This window comes from Lepidochelys olivacea, assembly GCF_965140295.1.
Source record: "Lepidochelys olivacea isolate rLepOli2 genome assembly, chromosome: 11".
Taxonomy (NCBI): domain Eukaryota; kingdom Metazoa; phylum Chordata; order Testudines; family Cheloniidae; genus Lepidochelys; species Lepidochelys olivacea.
In genome coordinates this window covers 1,417,552-1,435,516 of record NC_140421.1, presented here as the reverse complement: position 1 = coordinate 1,435,516, position 17,965 = coordinate 1,417,552, and the positions used below count along the sequence as shown (strand labels likewise).

General features: G+C 67.7%; 1 protein-coding gene across 4 annotated transcripts in view; it reads right to left on the bottom strand.

The window, feature by feature from the left end:
• The window catches only part of ABCB6 (ATP binding cassette subfamily B member 6 (LAN blood group)), a 31,803-nt gene that overhangs the window by 10,996 nt on the left and 2,842 nt on the right, over positions 1–17,965 (bottom strand). For 2 of the 4 annotated variants that reach the window (XM_084642874.1, XM_084642876.1), the window contains exons 1-5: positions 10,253–10,545; positions 9,536–10,067; positions 7,324–7,461; positions 3,680–3,869; positions 690–782 (exon numbers count right to left, since the gene is read on the bottom strand). In XM_084642874.1, coding sequence (XP_084499000.1) covers positions 690–782; positions 3,680–3,869; positions 7,324–7,461; positions 9,536–10,067; positions 10,253–10,530 — 1,231 coding nt within the window. In that variant the 5' untranslated portion in view covers positions 10,531–10,545. Of the gene's footprint in view, positions 1–689; positions 783–3,679; positions 3,870–7,323; positions 7,462–9,535; positions 10,068–10,252; positions 10,546–12,953; positions 13,011–17,965 lie in introns of those variants that run through there. The other 2 variants (XM_084642877.1, XM_084642875.1) reach the window with 2 other exon arrangements.

Below are 17,965 nucleotides of genomic sequence, written 5' to 3'. Positions count from 1 at the left end.
CTGCGGTGGGGGGGGGCACGCGATGGATCGGCGGAGACCTCCCCCGCCCACTGCCCAGCGCTGGTACCCGAGGGGGCACGGCCAGGGCAGCAACGCAGCCGGCACCCAGAACCACCCCCGGGCGTAGGCCTGGAGCAGCTCCCCCCAGAGCCCTGAGTGCCACGGGGCCCCTGGAAATGCCTAGACACCTGCCCCCAGCGCCCAAACCCTGGCACCCAAGGGGAGCTGGGACCCACCCAGGGCCCTGGCTGGCCAAAGCAGGGAGGGGCTGGGCCCAGGCTGGCTAATCTGCTCCCTCTGCCGGCCCCTTCCAGGGAATGCCCCCAGCCCCACTGCTGCGCTCCAGCGTCCCCCCATCTCTGTGCCCAGCACTGGGTCAGCAGAGCTGATGCCCACACCCCTGCCACGGCAGCCCCAGTCTCCACAGCAGCTTCCCGCCTGGGCAGGGCAGCGCCCGGAAAGGGCACGCGCAGAGCCTTGCCACCCCCAGGATTGCCCGAGGGACCGCCCCCTGCCAGGTCCAGAGGGTCGAGGGGCCCAGCCGGGGATCGTCCGTGGCTGGGGGCTAAGGATGGCTTGTGTGCAGGGCACTGCCCGCTACCCTCCCACGGGACAGCATTTCGCCATCTCCACCAGGGCCTCAGGCCCTGCCTGGAGCCCCCCATGCCCAGCCCCAAGGCGGCTCCTACCGGCGCCTCCACCCTGCAGGAACTTCAGGAACACGTAGGTGCAGATGGTCCAGGCGACCGTGTGCCAGGCAGCGCCCTCAGTCAGCTCATTCACTGGGGAGACGGGAGACCCGGATCAGAGCGCTGGGGGTGGAGGCGGCTGGCACCACTTCCCTGCAGCCGCGGGAGGGAGCTGGGGCCTGCGTGGCACCCCAACCCCCGTGCCGTGCCGCCCCGCCCCCAGCTTCTCACGGCACCGCTCCCCCGCCACGTGCCAGGGTGCCGCTGCCCAGCCGGCGCTCTCCTGCTACCGCCCCGCCAGCTCCCGGGGCAGGGGCCTGGGATCCACCCGCCCCGACCTCAGTGGTGCTAGAGATAACACGGCCCACGCCCGCGACCACCAGGCAGCAGCCACCCCGGGCTGAAATGCAGCCTCTTCTGGGGTGGGGCACGACAGCCACTGCGGGGTTAGGCCCAGGTGAAGTCCTGGGCTCCTCGGCATTCTGGCAGGCCGAAGGGGACTGCTCATGAGGAGACACCGGGGCCAACAGAGACCCTGGGGAAAGGGCCCCGGGCTGGGCCGTGAATGCAGGGGGCTGGTGGGGGTCCTGAGAGACCGTGCCCCCTAGCTCCAGAGAATTCCCCCCAAGCGCCTCACCTCCCCAGCCTGGGGAGGCCCCCGCAGCTAGACCTGGACAGGCTGGGGGGCAGGAGGGGTCTGGCGTGTGTGGGCTCGTTATCACTGGGGCAGGGAGGACTCTCACCGGGGCAGCACCCTCCCAGCCAGGCACAGGTCAGATCTTGCTGGGGGTGCCAGGCTCAGCCCCGTGGCAATGAGTCATTCGGGGGGAAGGGACCAGGATGGGAGAGCCGGCCGCTCACCCCACCCTGGGCAAGGGTGTTCCCGGTGCTCTGGGGCAGGATGGGGGCACTGGAGCGCAGACCCACCGCAGGCTGAGTCAGCCAAGGCCCAAGCCCTGCTCCCCACAGGTATCCTGTCCTGGGATGCCCTTCCACACCCCCAGCCCTGCCTCCCAACCCTGGCCTGGGCCCCAGCCCTGCTCCCCCACCTTCTACCCAGGGTACTCGTTCCCCACCCATGAGAAACATGTCAGTACATACCCAGCCCCCCTCCCATCACTCCCCCCTTTCCTTGCCCCCCCCAGCAACACCCCCCCTCCCCGTTTTAAGGTAGCTGCAGAGCCTGGGGGTGGCAGGGGCCTGGAGCACACACAAAGGGCCCTTGTTCCTGGCTTGGGCTTGGTCTGCCTGAGAAGGGGAGAGGGCTGCCCTAATCCTAAGTGATGGGGGGGGGACCCTTGCGGTGGGGGGACACTGCTTCCCACTGCTCAGAGATGGGCCCTTCACCCCCAGCCGTTCCTCTCTTCAGCCGCCTTGGACCAAACGTCTGTGGGGAGCCTGGGGACAGGCAGGGACACCACCTGCCGGCTCCATGTGGGGAGAGGTCGGGGTACCTGCCCCACTGCATGTAACCCAGGGGCCTGGCGAGAACACAGGGGTGGCCAGAGGACGCCTGCAGGGGGCAGCCAAGCGTCGGGTCTGGGCAATCTGTGGCCCAGCTCCCCCAACACCCAGGGGAGCACCCCCAAGGTGGGCCTTGGGGCCCTGTCCAGCACTGTGCAGGGCTGGGATGCACCCCAGGGCCATGGTTGGGATGGGGAGCTGGGACTGCAGCCTCTGGCCTGGGGTTGATGGGAGCTCGCTGCGTAGCCCCTGAGGCTGGAGAGCAGCATCTCCCCCAGCCCCCCAGTAGTGGGGGTGAGGGGGGCAGGCAGTTTGTATGCAGGCCAAGGGCCGTTCCCCCCATTGAGACCCCACATTATCCGCCCCGGAGCCTCCTGCCAGCACTGCTTAGCGACGCCTTTGTAAGTCTAAAAGTCAAGGCTGAAAGGCAGACTCCAGGGCCGGCCTCTCCCATTCCCAGTGCCTGGCCTAGCGCCGGGAGCTGGCACCCTAGCAGCTACAAAGGAAAGGGCCCTGCGCTCAGCCAGCCCCAGCCCCACCGACAGCGAACGCAGGGGCTAGGGCTGCCCGGCACCTTCCAGCCCGGCACAAATCGGAGCCACTCGGAGGGACATGGGGAGCATCAAGTGTGGAGCCCGGAGCCCATCAGCCCACCGAGTCAGGGCGTCGGGCCGAGCATCCTGCTTCCCTGAGCCCCCTGCTATCGCCACTGGACGCAGACCTCTCCTTCGCCTTCTCTCCCAGCCTGCTGTGCCCCACTCCAGAGCTGGCTGCAGTGAGGGATCCCTGTATAAACAGTGCCCTCGCCCCACCCCAGAGGTGGCTGCCGCTCAGCGCTGGGGGAGGGATCCCTGTGTGACACGGGCGTTGGGCGCCTGCGGGGTGACCGTACCAGAGCAGCAGCACCTGATGGAGGGTGCAGAAGGCAGGTCCCCTCTCAGCTCCAGGACACACTCTCCTGCCAGGCCGGAGCTGGGCTGCCTCCGTCCCACAAGGCCTCTGCGACGACACCCGCAGCGGGCTGGGCATGCAGCGGTGCCCGGCTGGGCCCCAGGGTTGGATGCAGGGCTGGATGCCCTTGTCAGGGACTGAGCCACGCCTCCCCATGCTGCACGGGATCCTGGCTGGCCCTCGGCTGAGGGCAGCCTCCCCCCAACCCCCTCAGAGTAGGCACCGAACACCGGGCTCATCCCAGGCCCCCTATAAAACCCCACAGGAGAGCACCCCCTGGTGGAGAAGCCAAGGCACGGCCCAATACGTGCCGCAGCTCCCCTCCGCACAGGGCCTCTGCCCGGGGGGCTGCAGACAGAGCAGGGGCCATGGGAACCAGCGCGTACTGGGGCAAGGGGGGGAGGGGGTCCCCTGGGCCTGGCAACCAAGCATCAGACACCCCTCCCACACCTGCTTCCCGGCGGCCCATAGCTCCACGCAGCTGTGTCTGCAGAGGGGGTCACTGGGCAGTGCCAGCCTGCCCTGGGCTGGGGGCGCGACCCCTTCCCCTCCCGGCCCCCCGCCGCGGGCCTCACCGACGTTCTTGTAGTAGATGGGCACGAAGACGTTGATGACGCGCTCCAGCCCCATCAGCACCATGCAGAACAGCACCAGGCCCTGCAGCAGGGGGCTGCCCCGCGGCCACACATACTGCACCAGCAGCCGCAGCTTCCGGCCCAAACCCTTCCAGGTGGAGTGGCTGTCGCGGTCGCCTGCCAGGAGGGGCTGAGATGGAGAAAAGGGGTGAGGAGGGCTGTGTGCCCAGGGCGATCCGTCCCTTCACCCCCGGCCTCAGAGCACTACAGGACTGGGGATACCTGGGCAGGGGGGCAAAAGCTCCCGGCCCTGGGGTGCTGATCCCATGGGCTTGGGGTGAGCCTGGCACAGGGTGAACCAGGCCCTGGGGCGATCCTGGCACTGGGGTGCGGGGTGAACCAGGCCCTGGGGTGAACCAGGCACGGAGATGTGGGGTGAACCAGGCCCTGGGGCAATCCTGGCCCTGGGGTGTGGGGCACAGATACTCCTAGGCCTTGGAGGAGGAGGCCAAAGTGTGAGTCCTGCCGCTCATATGGGGCCACCCAAGTGGGGCAGTGGGGATGTGGAAGGAGGAACCCTGGCTCTGGTGCACAGCGCCCCATGTTTATGGGAGGGGAGAGGACTGATGGGGGGCCCTGACCCCAGCGGTACGGACCGTGCTGTGCTCAGGCATGGGGGAGACTGGGGGCCTGACCCCTGACCCCAGGGTTCCGATCCCGCAGCACCAGGGCAAGGAGCCAGAGTCTGGCTGCCCCCCTGCTGGCGACGCTGCGTGAGCCAGGGGGTGGCCCGACCCTGGCAGCTCACATCCCCTGCCAAGGGACAGGCCAGCGCTGGGGTGGGGGGAGGCCGGCTGCGGGACACGGCCGAGCCAGCAGCACCATCTGCTGGCAGATTCACTCCTCGCTTAAACCCATTCTTTGCTGGGTCACGTTTACACACTCGATCCAGACCCTGCCGGGGTGAATGCTGGGGTGGGTGGGTCCCCACGCCTGGGCACTGCGGTGGCAGGATCAGGGCCACGGCTGCCTTCCCACCTTGCTTCTGGCTGCCATGGCGGCCCCAGGGTAGGAGAGACGAGGTGCCGCGGGAAGCCCTTCTCGGCCCAAGGCCTGTGGGTGGAAGGTGCCCGTTCTTGAGCGCTGCAGAGCTCCAGGCCCGGGACAGGACGCACCCTCTGCTTCCCTCTTCGGGCCGCAGGAAGAGCCCCGCGGAGCTCGGCAGCTGGCACCAGCAGGCGCTGGGCCAAGGCAAGAGGGTGCCTTCCCTCCCCTGCCTTGTCGCTTGCTCTTTGCTCAGTTCTGCCCAGCGGGCTCCAGCCCAGGGCTCTGGGGTGCTGGTGTCCACCCCCGCCCCACCCCGGACCCCAATCCTGGGACTGAAACCAAGGACAGAATAAACCCTGCGGACAGCTCCATTCCCACCACGGTTCCTCCTCCAGAGCCTGAGCCCGGGGGCCTGCAGTGCCTTTGGGCTGCGGGGGTGGGGGCTAGCAGGAGCAATGGGACAAACTGGCCAGCAGGACACACAGCCTGGACACAGGCAGACAGCTTCAGGGCGGTGGAGGGAGGGTCTGGGACAGCCTCCCCTGGGAGCAGCGGGGGCCACCTGTCTGGTTTGAAGATGGAGCATGATGCGTGTCTGAATGGGCTGACCTCTCAGGGTCGCCTGCAAGAGCAGCGGCTAGAGTCGATGGTCCAGGGGGTCCCACCCAGGCCTGTGTCCCCCTGGTCACCACCCTAGGCACAGGGATGGACAATACTGAGGCAAGTCCCAGGATCCAGTCCTGATCTCCGTGGGCCGGGCCCAGGGATCTGGGCTGGAGACCGCAGATACAGCTCCACACCCCGGGCCCCATGGCCGCTCTGCTCTCCGGGGAGAGCTCGTCTGGGCAGGGGACAGCGTCCTCGGGGCCGGACCCAGGCTGCGGGAGGAACTCACTGGGACTAAGGCTCACCCCAGCCCTCCCCGATACAAACATCCCGCAGTGGGGACATTTCCCCGGCGCACACAGCGCTCCCCCTGGGCCGGGGATGAGAGGGAGAACAGACCGCCCTGGCCAGGCAAGAGACAGGACAGCCCAGTGGGTAGGGCAGCTCCCCACTGGGCCCCAGACTCCCTGTGGCATGTTCGGTGCCTCCAGCCGCTCTGTACAATGGGGCGGTAGCTGGCCTGCCTGCCAGGCCTGGTGTGGGGCTGAAGATGGTGAGATACCCACATGCAATGGGGATGGGGCCGGAAAAGGACTGGGACAGGTGCCAGTCGCGGTGTTTAACGCACAGCAGGAAGGCACCGGATGCTGGTGAAGGGGGCGGGAGAAGAACCTGTCAGAACAGAACAGTGGGTGGGTGGATGAGCCCCCAAGGGGGTGGGGCTGGGGGGGCTCAGACAGAGACCTGAACACAGCCCTCGAAGGGATGAGGAATGTCTGGGCAGGGAATGGAGGGAGTCTGACCCAGGGGGATGGTCCTCGCCTCCCTCAGCCAGACACAATCTTCTCCAGCTCCATCGTCCCCCAGGCAGGGCATCTGCCCCCCAACTCCTCTTGGAGGGCTGGGGGTGCGGTGCCCATCACACCAAGACACAGGCAAGCTGGGGCCAGTAACGCACACTGAGTGCCCAGGCGACGGGGCCCTTTGAAGAGATCACACGTACCAGGGGTGCAGCAAGGGGGGCCCGGGCCCCCCCGCTCCCTGACCAGAGCTGGGTGGCTTAATGGCAGAGCCCCTTCCCTCCTGGCATGACAGAGGGGCGCCCAACCAAATCTGAGTGGTGCTGTGACCCTGTGCCCTGGCTTCCCCCCTTTGCAGTCCTTCAGTGCCCATGGGCACCGGACACTCCTTGCTCCAGGGAGAAGTGGAGCAGGGGGCACCAGGTGCCCGCAAGGAGGGGTGAGGGCTGGAGCCAGGCTTTGGGTACTTCCTGGGGAAGTGAAGGGCTGGGCGTGGGGCAGTGTGGATGGAGTGTGGGGCTGGGTGTGGGGCAGCAGGAAGGGAGTAAGTGTGGGACTGGGCTATAACACGGCATGTAGACCTCCGGGCTCTGGGACATGCCCGGTGCCTACACTGTGGTTTATAGCCCCGCAGCCGCAGCCCCTGACCTGGGCCAGTTGTGGGGTTGAGGTCCGTGTGGAAGCGCCCTCCTGAGGGGTCGGCCAGGTTCAGCTGGCAGCTGCGGGACATAAGCACCTGCTGTGCACTGAAGCTGGAGGGATTCACGCCCTCAGGAGGGAGCTGCAGCCGGATGGCAAGGCCGGGTGACTGGGACACTCTCAGAACCATCAGCAGCACCAATCCCCGTCCTGCAGGGTGCAACTGCCCCCAAAGCCTGGGGCTGGGTAGGGTTCAGCACCCAGGGAAAGTGCAACTCGTCCAGGCTGGGCTGGTGCAGGGCTCCTCCCTCTGGCCTGCTCAGCCCACACCCTAGATCCTCTCCAGCTCACGGAGCTGCTCCCATCTCCCTTGTGCCCAAGTGGGGCACTGAGCCACCACCCCAGGGAGGCAGCAGGACCCACGGAACCCTTTCCCAGCAGAATCGACCTCTCACAAACCACTGTGATAACCCAACACAGCCCTGTTCTGGTGATGCCCCTCGCCCGCCTACAACCCGCCCCCGGACACCTGCGAGGGACAGGGGGACCCACCTGCCTGTTCTCCACATCGCGCTCATCCTCGTTCACCAGCAGCATGTAGGGCTTGTGCGGCAGCCCGGGCGCCTTCATCCCCAGCACGAAGAGGGCGAAGGTGCAGACATACCGCAGCACCCACAGACTGAACTGCACCTGCATGGGAGCCACGGATCAGCCACCTGCAGCCCCGAGATCCCAGCCCCCCTCGCAGGCCGGAGCCCTCAGCTTTGAGCCAGAGACCTGGAGAGCAGGCCGGGGGCTCAGAGACAAGCGGCCCCCGCGGCGCTGGGAGGGCCCAGGTGCGTGGGCGAAGGCAGGACGCTTGGCTGGGCTGGGTCGTGCCTGCGTGGATGGGCTCAGACTTGGGGGGCGTCTCGGGGTGGCAGGCCCACGAACCAGGTGAGAGGAGGCTGCGATGCGAGCCGGGCTCTGGAGAGACAGGGCCGGACAGAGAGGGGGAGACAGAGCCCAAACGGTCCTGCCGCTGGCCGGTCTGGCCTCGTCCGAGCCTCCGCTCCCCCGTGCTGACCCGCGGCCCCCACAGGCTGGCTCCAGGGCACTAGGAAAGGCCTGACGCTGCCGACGCCGGTGCATGGGTCTGGTGCAGTGCGAACGTCTCCGACCACAGCCTGCGCTCGCTGGGCAGAGCTGACGGGCCAAGCAGGAGGGCTAGGGCCAGCCGCATGCCCTGCCCTGAGGGGAGTGGGACCCGAGGCCTGGCCCACTGATGGATCCTCCAGGGACTCTTCAACGGCCGGGGATCCTGGGGATCCGGGACTGTGGGTCCCACTGAGGACCAGGCCCCAGGGGGCACCAAGGGGTGGAGAAGGGGCGTTCATGCCACGTCCCGGCTGCTCCCCCTCTAGCTAGTCTCTCCACTCTGAGGCCGGTGAGGTCTGGGAGCTCCAGGATCTGGGGCGCTGGGCAGTCACCTCTCTCCCAGCGCGGAGTGGGGCCCGCGGCCCAGGCTAGTGGGAGCCATCCTGCCCCAGCCAGGGGCGGGGGGAGCTTGGCCAGCCGGAGCTCTAGGATGTGGCTGGGGGCCCCCCTTGCCTGGGAACGGGTACCCCTAGCACCCCACAGCAGGGGACGCCCCGATAACGCCCCCCACGGCTGCCGGGTGAGGCTCGGCGAGAGTAGCCAGGGTCCCATCCCTGGAGGAGCTGTGGTGAGTGAGGGGCCCCTAGATGAGGTATCGGGGCTGGGTTGAAGTGGGGCAACTGTCTGGCTGGGGGGGAGGGGTATCTAAAGCCCCCCCTTTCCCTCGGAGCTACCCCCATCTGCGCAGTGGGGCCAAAGAGGGACGAGACAACATCCAGCCCCGGGAACACAGACCCCCCCACCCCCCCGCCAGTGACTCAGCAGGACACAGCCAGCGGGAGCCCTGCCCCACGGGGCCGGCTCCACCCCACCGTGACTCAGCAGGACACAGCCAGCGGGAGCCCTGCCCCACGGGCCTGCCCCACCCCACCGTGACTCAGCAGGAATCCCAGGGCCGGGCAGCCGAGGCCCCGGGTGGGGGCAAGAAACAGGGGCTGCCTCTCCCCGGGGTCCCCGGCCTCCGCAGGGTAAACGCCCTGGAGGGGGAGGCAGTGCTGGGGGGGTTCCAGGGGGCTGAACGATACGGGCTGGAGAGCAGGACAAACTCCCCAGCCGGGAGGCGGCTCCGCTGGGACTGTCCCCACGGGAAGGGCCGGGGCCCTGGCATTCGGGGCTTTCCAATCCGAGCCAGGGACAGCCCTCCCCACAGCCGGACGCTGGCAGTGACTGGCCCAGTGCCACCGCACACGGCTGCCCAGTGAACAGCCCTGATAATGGGGAAGGGACATCTGGGACCATCCCTGCAAGCCCTCACCGCAGGGCTGCCTGGGGAAGGGGGTTCAGAGGCAGCCAGCCTGGCAGACGGGGGATCCTCCGGTGCCCTGGCATTAGGGGCCGGACCAGCCAGCACCAGTGACATCTATGGGGCCAGGTGGGGCTCCAGACCAGCAGGGCTCTGCTCTGCCCTGGGCTCGGGGGGTGCAATCGATGGGCTAACCCCAGGGGCAGGCTGCACCTGGCAGCGCTCCCAGGGCGTGGGGGCCCAAACCCAAACTGGACCCTGCTCAGGCTGAGGGGGGAGGCTTCCTGTCTCTACCCAAAGAGGGACTGGGGTGCAGCCCAGCAACAGCCCCAAGCCCCCCACTCCGGGCTCCGCCAACCCTCCAGGCCCTCGCCCCCCACCTACCTTCTGAGGGGTGTCTCCCAGGGACCACCACCACAGGGGGCTCCTCCAGGACACCAGGGCCAGGTTCTCGGCCGCAAAGGCCAGCGCCCAGAAGAGCAGCAGGACGGTGCCGTGGCCTCTGGTCCTGTCCTGCGCCAGCACCCGGGTGTGCTCCAGCCGCAGGAGGCCGAGGGAGCAGCCCCAGCCCACAGCCGAGAGGCAGCCGTACAGCACCAAGTAGCCGGAGAGCGGCCCCGCACCCAGCGCCTGCCACAGGAGGGCGCCGAGGGGCTGCCCCGCCAGCAGCAGCGAGAGCAGCACCTGCCCGTGGTAGAGGCGCGAGCGGGGGACGTGCTTGGGCTCCATGGCGCGGCCGAAGCGGGCGTAGCAGCCGTACTGCAGGGCGCCCAGCAGGAGGCAGACGCTCAGCAGCACGGCGGGCACCAGCGTGAAGTAAAAGCAGGGGGCGAGCCCCTGCTGCGCCCAGGCCTGGGAGAGGGTGCCGTTCCCCGGGCAGTAACTCCCCAGCACCGCCATCCTGCCGGCCGAGAGGCTGCGGAGACACAACGGCACAAACGCGGGCGCTCAGCAGGCGGCTGGCACCGAGGCGAGTGGACGCTGACATGGCCGCGCACAGACGCGCGTGAGCACCCCTGCTCCGAGGTGTGCAAACACACACTGACAGCCATGCAACACAGATATTCTACTCTGCGTAGGTTCTCCGACCACGCTCCTCACCCCAGCAACTCAGCCCCCAGGAAGACAGGCTCCGTCGAGAGTGGGATGCAAACACCGGCGTGCACAGCACAACGGATCAGCAATCCAGGGCTGCAACCACTCAGCCATCTTGTGTGACGGGTGTGCAAATACAGGGCCACAAGCCCACGCGTGCGTACAGACCCTTGCACTGCATGGTCAAATCCCCAAGCCAGTGCCCAGGCACACCCATGGCGGGACACAGTTCCCTGGATCTCCCTCCCCCGCAGCTTCCTGCAGAGATCATGGCCTGGGCCCATCGGAAGGCTGGGATTCCCCGCAGCCCTCCCTGGACACAGCACTGGCCTGGTCTGGCCCTGCACCAGCTCAAACCCTGCTGGGACACAGGCAGGGAGGGGGCTGGTAATCAGAGGGGCATGGCACTTCACACTGGTGCCTGGCGTGCCCCTCAGGGGGCTATAAACCAACACGACCCCCCCAGGAGATGAGCTCCAGAGGCCGGGCCTTGCACTTCTCTGAGGCCAAGGCTGAGTAGTGGCCATTCATCCAGTGGCCCCAGCCGGGCAGTGTGCCCACGCTGGGTGGGGGCAGGGGGCTGTGTTCCCCCAGTGCAGCCGTACCGCCCTCTGGGTAGGTACCCCATAATTCGCTGCCCAGAGCAATGGCTCCTGGGACGCCTTGGAACGAGGGCTGTCCATTAACCGCAGTTAACTCAACACAAATTAACACGGTTAAAAAAATTAATTGCGATTCATCGCAGTGTTAAACAATAGAATACCCATCAAAACTGGTTATAAATATTTGTGGATTTTTTCTCCATTTTCAAGTATATTGAATGCAATGACAACGCAGAATACACAGCGTACAGGGCTCTCTTTACATTATTGGTTTTGATTGCACATATTTGCACCGTAATAAAGATAAACAAAAGAAATAATATTTTTCAGGTCACTCCGTACACGTCCCGTCCTGAGATCTCTCTTTGTCCTGAAAGTGCAACTTACAAAGGTGGAATTATCTTTGTTACATAACCGCTCTCAAAACCAAAACCCTGTAAAACTTCAGAGCCCACAAGTCCACTCAGTCCAACTTCTTGTTCAGCCAGTCGCTCAGACAAACAGCTTCGGTTACATTTGCAGGAGAAAATGACTGGTTGACCATGTCACCTGACAGTGAGACCAGGTGTTCGCAGGGCACAGTTGTAGCCGGCGTGGCGAGATATTTACGCGCCAGATGCGCTAAACCTTCAGCTGCCCCTTCGTGCTTCGACTTGCAGATTGCAGGACTTCTGTTTAACGTTTTTTACAGTGCAACTATTTGTAATAAAAACCAACAACATAAAGTGAGCCCTGTACCCTTCGTATCCTGCGTTGTCACTGAAATCAAGATATTGGAAAACATAGAAAAACATCCACAAATATTTATAATGCTTCAATTAAAGCTGCGATTAATCACGATTCATTTTGTAATCGTTTGACAGCCCTAGTTGAAACAAATCACACCAAGCCGGCAGCGGGTGCAGGACGCAGCCGAGCTGCGAGGGGGGCACGGCCCTGAGCGCGCACCCACCCACCCACCCGTGCGATTCCACACTGCCCCGGCCATGCTGGCAGGCAGGGGGGGCCCTGCACGGGGGGGGGGAGCAGAGCGCGAGCTGCATACACCAGTGGTCCTGAACCCCCCGGCACCACGAGGTGCCCCATGACCACCTTGCCCCACGGGGCACCTGAGCACCAAGCGTTCTGCAGGGGGCGAAGGGGAGCACAGGACGGGGCCCAAGGCTGCAGAGGGGCAGGGACGGGCAGGGGGACCCGGGTGGGCAAAGGACCAGTGTTGAAGCCGGGGGGGGGGGCGGGTTTCAGGCTCAGCCACCCCCAGTTCCCTCCGGCCCCTTCACACCCTGGAGCCCCGAAAGCTTCCATGGGGGAGACCGGCCTCCTCAACGCCCCCATCTATCCCACACGGGGGGGGGGGGACCGGCCCCCTCGCCTCCCCCGGCCTCCTCAACCCCCCCACCAGCCCCACATGGGGGGGACCAGCCTCCTCGCCTCCCCCGGCCCCCTCGCCTCCCCCCACCAGCCCCACACGGGGGGACCGGCCCCCTCGCCTCCCCCGGCCTCCTCAACCCCCCCACCAGCCCCACACGGGGGGGACCAGCCCCCTAGTCTCCCCCGGCCCCCTCGCCTCCCCCCACCAGCCCCACACGGGGGGACCGGCCCCCTCGCCTCCCCCGGCCTCCTCAACCCCCCCACCAGCCCCACATGGGGGGGACCAGCCTCCTCGCCTCCCCCGGCCTCCTCAACCCCCCCACCAGCCCCACACGGGGGGGACCAGCCCCCTAGTCTCCCCCGGCCCCCTCGCCTCCCCCCACCAGCCCCACACGGGGGGGACCGGCCTCCTCGCCTCCCCCGGCCTCCTCAACCCCCCACCAGCCCCACATGGGGGGGACCGGCCCCCTCGCCTCCCCCCACCAGCCCCACACGGGGGGGACCGGCCTCCTCGCCTCCCCCGGCCTCCTCAACCCCCCACCAGCCCCACATGGGGGGGACCGGCCCCCTCGCCTCCCCCCACCAGCCCCACACGGGGGGGACCGGCCCCCTCGCCTCCCCCCACCAGCCCCACATGGGGGGGACCGGCCTCCTCAGCCCCCCACCAGCCCCACATGGGGGTCAGTCGCGTCACACCCCCGCCCCACACGGGGGCTCTGCCCGGCCCCTCTCACCTGCCCCGCTCCGGCCGCGGCTCCAGCTCCCAGCCCAGCTGCGCACACGCTGCGGCCTGCCGGCTCCCGCCGGGTCCTAGTGCCCGGACGGCCACTGGCCTGGCTACGGACCCCCCGAGCTCCCCTGCACCCTCTGCCCAGACACCCCGGGACCTGATCCCCCCGTGCCCCGCCCCCCATCCCCTGCACCCTCTGCCCAGACACCCCGGGACCTGATCCCCCCGTGCCCCGCCCCCCATCCCCTGCTCCCTCTGCCCAGACACCCCGGGACCTGATCCCCCCGTGCCCCGCCCCCCATCCCCTGCACCCTCTGCCCAGACACCCCGGGACCTGATCCCCCCGTGCCCCGCCCCCCATCCCCTGCACCCTCTGCCCAGACACCCCGGGACCTGATCCCCCCGTGCCCCGCCCCCCATCCCCTGCACCCTCTGCCCAGACACCCCGGGACCTGATCCCCCCGTGCCCCGCCCCCCATCCCCTGCACCCTCTGCCCAGACACCCCGGGACCTGATCCCCCCGTGCCCCGCCCCCCATCCCCTGCACCCTCTGCCCAGACACCCCGGGACCTGATCCCCCCGTGCCCCGCCCCCCATCCCCTGCACCCTCTGCCCAGACACCCCGGGACCTGATCCCCCCGTGCCCCGCCCCCCATCCCCTGCACCCTCTGCCCAGACACCCCGGGACCTGATCCCCCCGTGCTCCGCCCCCATCCCCTGCACCCTCTGCCCAGACACCCCGGGACCTGATCCCCCCGTGCTCCGCCCCCATCCCCTGCACCCTCTGCCCAGACACCCCGGGACCTGATCCCCCCGTGCCCCGCCCCCCATCCCCTGCACCCTCTGCCCAGACACCCCGGGACCTGATCCCCCCGTGTCCCGCCCCCCATCCCCTGCTCCCTCTGCCCAGACACCCCGGGACCTGATCCCCCCGTGCCCCGCCCCCCATCCCCTGCACCCTCTGCCCAGACACCCCGGGACCTGATCCCCCCGTGCCCTGCCTCCCCATCCCCTGCACCCTCTGCCCAGACACCCCGGGACCTGATCCCCCCGTGCCCCGCCCCCCATCCCCTGCTCCCTCTGCCCAGACACCCCGGGACCTGATCCCCCCGTGCCCTGCCTCCCCATCCCCTGCACCCTCTGCCCAGACACCCCGGGACCTGATCCCCCCGTGCCCCGCCCCCCATCCCCTGCTCCCTCTGCCCAGACACCCCGGGACCTGATCCCCCCGTGCCCCGCCCCCCATCCCCTGCACCCTCTGCCCAGACACCCCGGGACCTGATCCCCCCGTGCCCCGCCCCCCATCCCCTGCACCCTCTGCCCAGACACCCGGGACCTGATCCCCCCGTGCCCCGCCCCCCATCGCCTGCACCCTCTGCCCAGACACCCCGGGACCTGATCCCCCCGTGCCCCGCCCCCCATCCCCTGCACCCTCTGCCCAGACACCCGGGACCTGATCCCCCCGTGCTCCGCCCCCATCCCCTGCACCCTCTGCCCAGACACCCCGGGACCTGATCCCCCCGTGCCCTGCCTCCCCATCCCCTACACCCTCTGCCCAGACACCCCGGGACCTGATCCCCCCGTGCCCCGCCCCCCATCCCCTGCACCCTCTGCCCAGACACCCCGGGACCTGATCCCCCCGTGCCCCGCCCCCCATCGCCTGCACCCTCTGCCCAGACACCCCGGGACCTGATCCCCCCGTGCCCCGCCCCCCATCCCCTGCACCCTCTGCCCAGACACCCCGGGACCTGATCCCCCCGTGCCCCGCCCCCCATCCCCTGCACCCTCTGCCCAGACACCCCGGGACCTGATCCCCCCGTGCCCCGCCCCCCATCCCCTGCTCCCTCTGCCCAGACACCCCGGGACCTGATCCCCCCGTGCCCTGCCTCCCCATCCCCTGCACCCTCTGCCCAGACACCCCGGGACCTGATCCCCCCGTGCCCCGCCCCCCATCCCCTGCACCCTCTGCCCAGACACCCCGGGACCTGATCCCCCCGTGCCACGCCCCCCATCCCCTACACCCTCTGCCCAGACACCCCGGGACCTGATCCCCCCGTGCCCCGCCCCCCATCCCCTGCACCCTCTGCCCAGACACCCCGGGACCTGATCCCCCCGTGCCCTGCCTCCCCATCCCCTGCACCCTCTGCCCAGACACCCCGGGACCTGATCCCCCCGTGCCCCGCCCCCCATCCCCTGCACCCTCTGCCCAGACACCCCGGGACCTGATCCCCCCGTGCCCTGCCTCCCCATCCCCTGCACCCTCTGCCCAGACACCCCGGGACCTGATCCCCCCGTGCCCTGCCTCCCCATCCCCTGCACCCTCTGCCCAGACACCCCGGGACCTGATCCCCCCGTGCCCCGCCCCCCATCCCCTGCACCCTCTGCCCAGACACCCCGGGACCTGATCCCCCCGTGCCCTGCCTCCCCATCCCCTACACCCTCTGCCCAGACACCCCGGGACCTGATCCCCCCGTGCCCTGCCTCCCCATCCCCTGCACCCTCTGCCCAGACACCCCGGGACCTGATCCCCCCGTGCCCCGCCCCCCATCCCCTACACCCTCTGCCCAGACACCCCGGGACCTGATCCCCCATCCCCTGCTCCCTCTGCCCAGAGACCCCGGGACCTGATCCCCCCGTGCCCGGCCCCCCGTTCCCAGGACCCGCAATCCCCCCTGCACCCTCTGCCCAGACACCCCAGGACCTGATCCCCCGGTGCCCCGCTCCCCCCCCCATCCCCTGCTCCCTCTATCCAGACACCCCGGGACCTGATCCCCCATGCTGAAGGCCAAGGGTGGGGGTTGTGCACAGTAATGCTTGGACAGAGCCCCCAGTGCAGGTCCCAGCTGCACTTGGGGTGGACTCCAGCGGTGCAGGGCCCCAGCTCATCAGGCTTCTGCTGCCAAGGCCCCACAGCGATGGCTGGGGGACCCTGGGGCTGCTCTTGTGGGCCTAGGGGCAGGACGTTCTTCAGGAGCCCTGCGCAGGAACCAGCCTCTTCTCTGAGCCCGTTTCCAGGGTGGTGGGGCCCGTGTGGGGTGTGTTTGTTCAGCCAGGCTGGGGCCCAGCACAGCGGCCTCTCCCTCCCAGTGGCTGAGCTTTGGGGCTGCTCGCGAGCCAGGCGCTCAGCTGGCCCGACTCCTGGTGCTCTGTGGGTGTTTGAGCTGCAAGGGGGGCCTTTGGCCCCACAGCTCTTTGACCAGACCGCTCCCAAATGCCTAAGCGAGGCTGAGGCAGCCCCCACCCCACCAGGAGGGCCAGGCCCAGGTGTGGGGGGCAACACACAGAGCACCCCTGGACCCTGCCCTAGCGCTGTCAGTGCAAGGTTCACAGCACCTCGGAACTTCGAGTGAACTGAGCCTCACAACCTACAGGGCTGAGCCAGGATCTCAAGCCCATTGCACAGATGGGGAAACTGAGGCACAGAGTGGGGGAAGGGGGCCAAGCTCACCCAGGAAGCCAGTGGCAGAGCCAGGAATAGAACTCTGTGTCACGGAGTCCCCGGGCGATGCTCTGAATCTGCTCCCTACGAAGCCAGTCAGGACTCTAGGAACGTCTCCTCTCTGGGAGCAGCCTGTCTGCAGGACGCACAGCTCACCCGGCTTCCACCTTCCTGGGTCTGACCTCAGAGCATTCAGCATCTTCTGCCCCTCCGTGCGCTTCCCACAGCGAGTTCGCCCAGGCGGGGTCCTGGGGAAGCCAGAGGATCCTGCCCCCCAGCTCCGCAGTCAGACGGGACTCTCAGCCAGCCAGTAAAACAGGAGGTTTATGAGATGACAGGAACATGGTCTAACACAAAGCTTGTAAGTACAGAGAATAGGACCCCTCAGCCAGGTCCCTCTAGGGGGCAGGGAGGCCAGAGCCACATCTGGGCCTCCCTCCATTTCCACAGCCAGCTCTAAATTGAAACTCTCCCGCCCCTCCTCTGGCCTTTGTTCCTTTCCCGGGCCAGGAGGTCACTTGGTCTCTTTGTTCTCCAACCCCTTCAGTTGGCCCCTTTGCAAGGGCAGGCCCAGGCCATCAGTGGCCAGGGGACAGGGTGTCAGCCATTCTCTGTGCAGACCCCATCACACTGGCCCTCTAGGGCTCTGCCACAATCACACCCCCTGATCCCCCCACCTGGATACTTAAGAACTGCCTAGGGGAAACTGAGGCACCCACACAGTATTCAGAGAAAACATTAAGAACAGTCCCACTTTGTCACACCCTGGTCTCCCAAATTCTAGTGTCCCCTATCCCCACCCGGTGCTCTAACCATTTGAGACCCCTCCCCTCCCAGAGCTGGGAATAGAACCCAGGAATCCTGGCTTCAAGTCCCCAGCCCCCGCCACCCAACCTCAAGAGCTGTAGATGTTGTGGGGGGGGGAGCGAATGGGACTTATCCCCTTTGTGTGTCCATTCACACCAAGCCACCCACAGCCAAGGTGTCCCATGGACGCTGGTGCAGGGCCAGGTTAGCGCACAGGGCACCAAGAGGCTCCCCCGGCGCGCGTTGTAAACCAGTTAACACCACGGTGCAGCCTGCCCAGAGAAGCCTTGTCAGCTCCCTGCTAGCCAGCCCTGTGCTTCCCCCAGCCCCAGCTGACCTAGGCCCAGAGGGAGGCAGAGGCCCCAGCTCGCTGCAGTCACAGCAGGGAACAGCTGCGATCGCCCTGTGTCTTCTGCAGGGAGCAGGGTGCAGAGCGTGTGGGGAGAATCCCTGGTGCCACCTCGCCAGCTCCTCAGCGGCAGCGCGAGACCCCCAAGGCTGCGTCATCGCGGCGCGGGGCAGGGCCGGGACATCACCCCAACCTTGTGACCAGGCATTGTAACAAGGGACTCCCAGGAGAACTTGGGATTCCCAGCTTCCAGGCCACTGCTCTACCCACTAGACACCATTCCCTTCCCGCTCAGCCTGGCAGGCTCGCTGGACGGGAACTCACGTGTAGGTAATTCACCCCCAGTTCAGGGGTGGGCTGAGGGAGGCCCCATGTGCTCGTGCCCTGTGGGCAGAGGGGCAGAGCCAGGGACGGCAGTGGG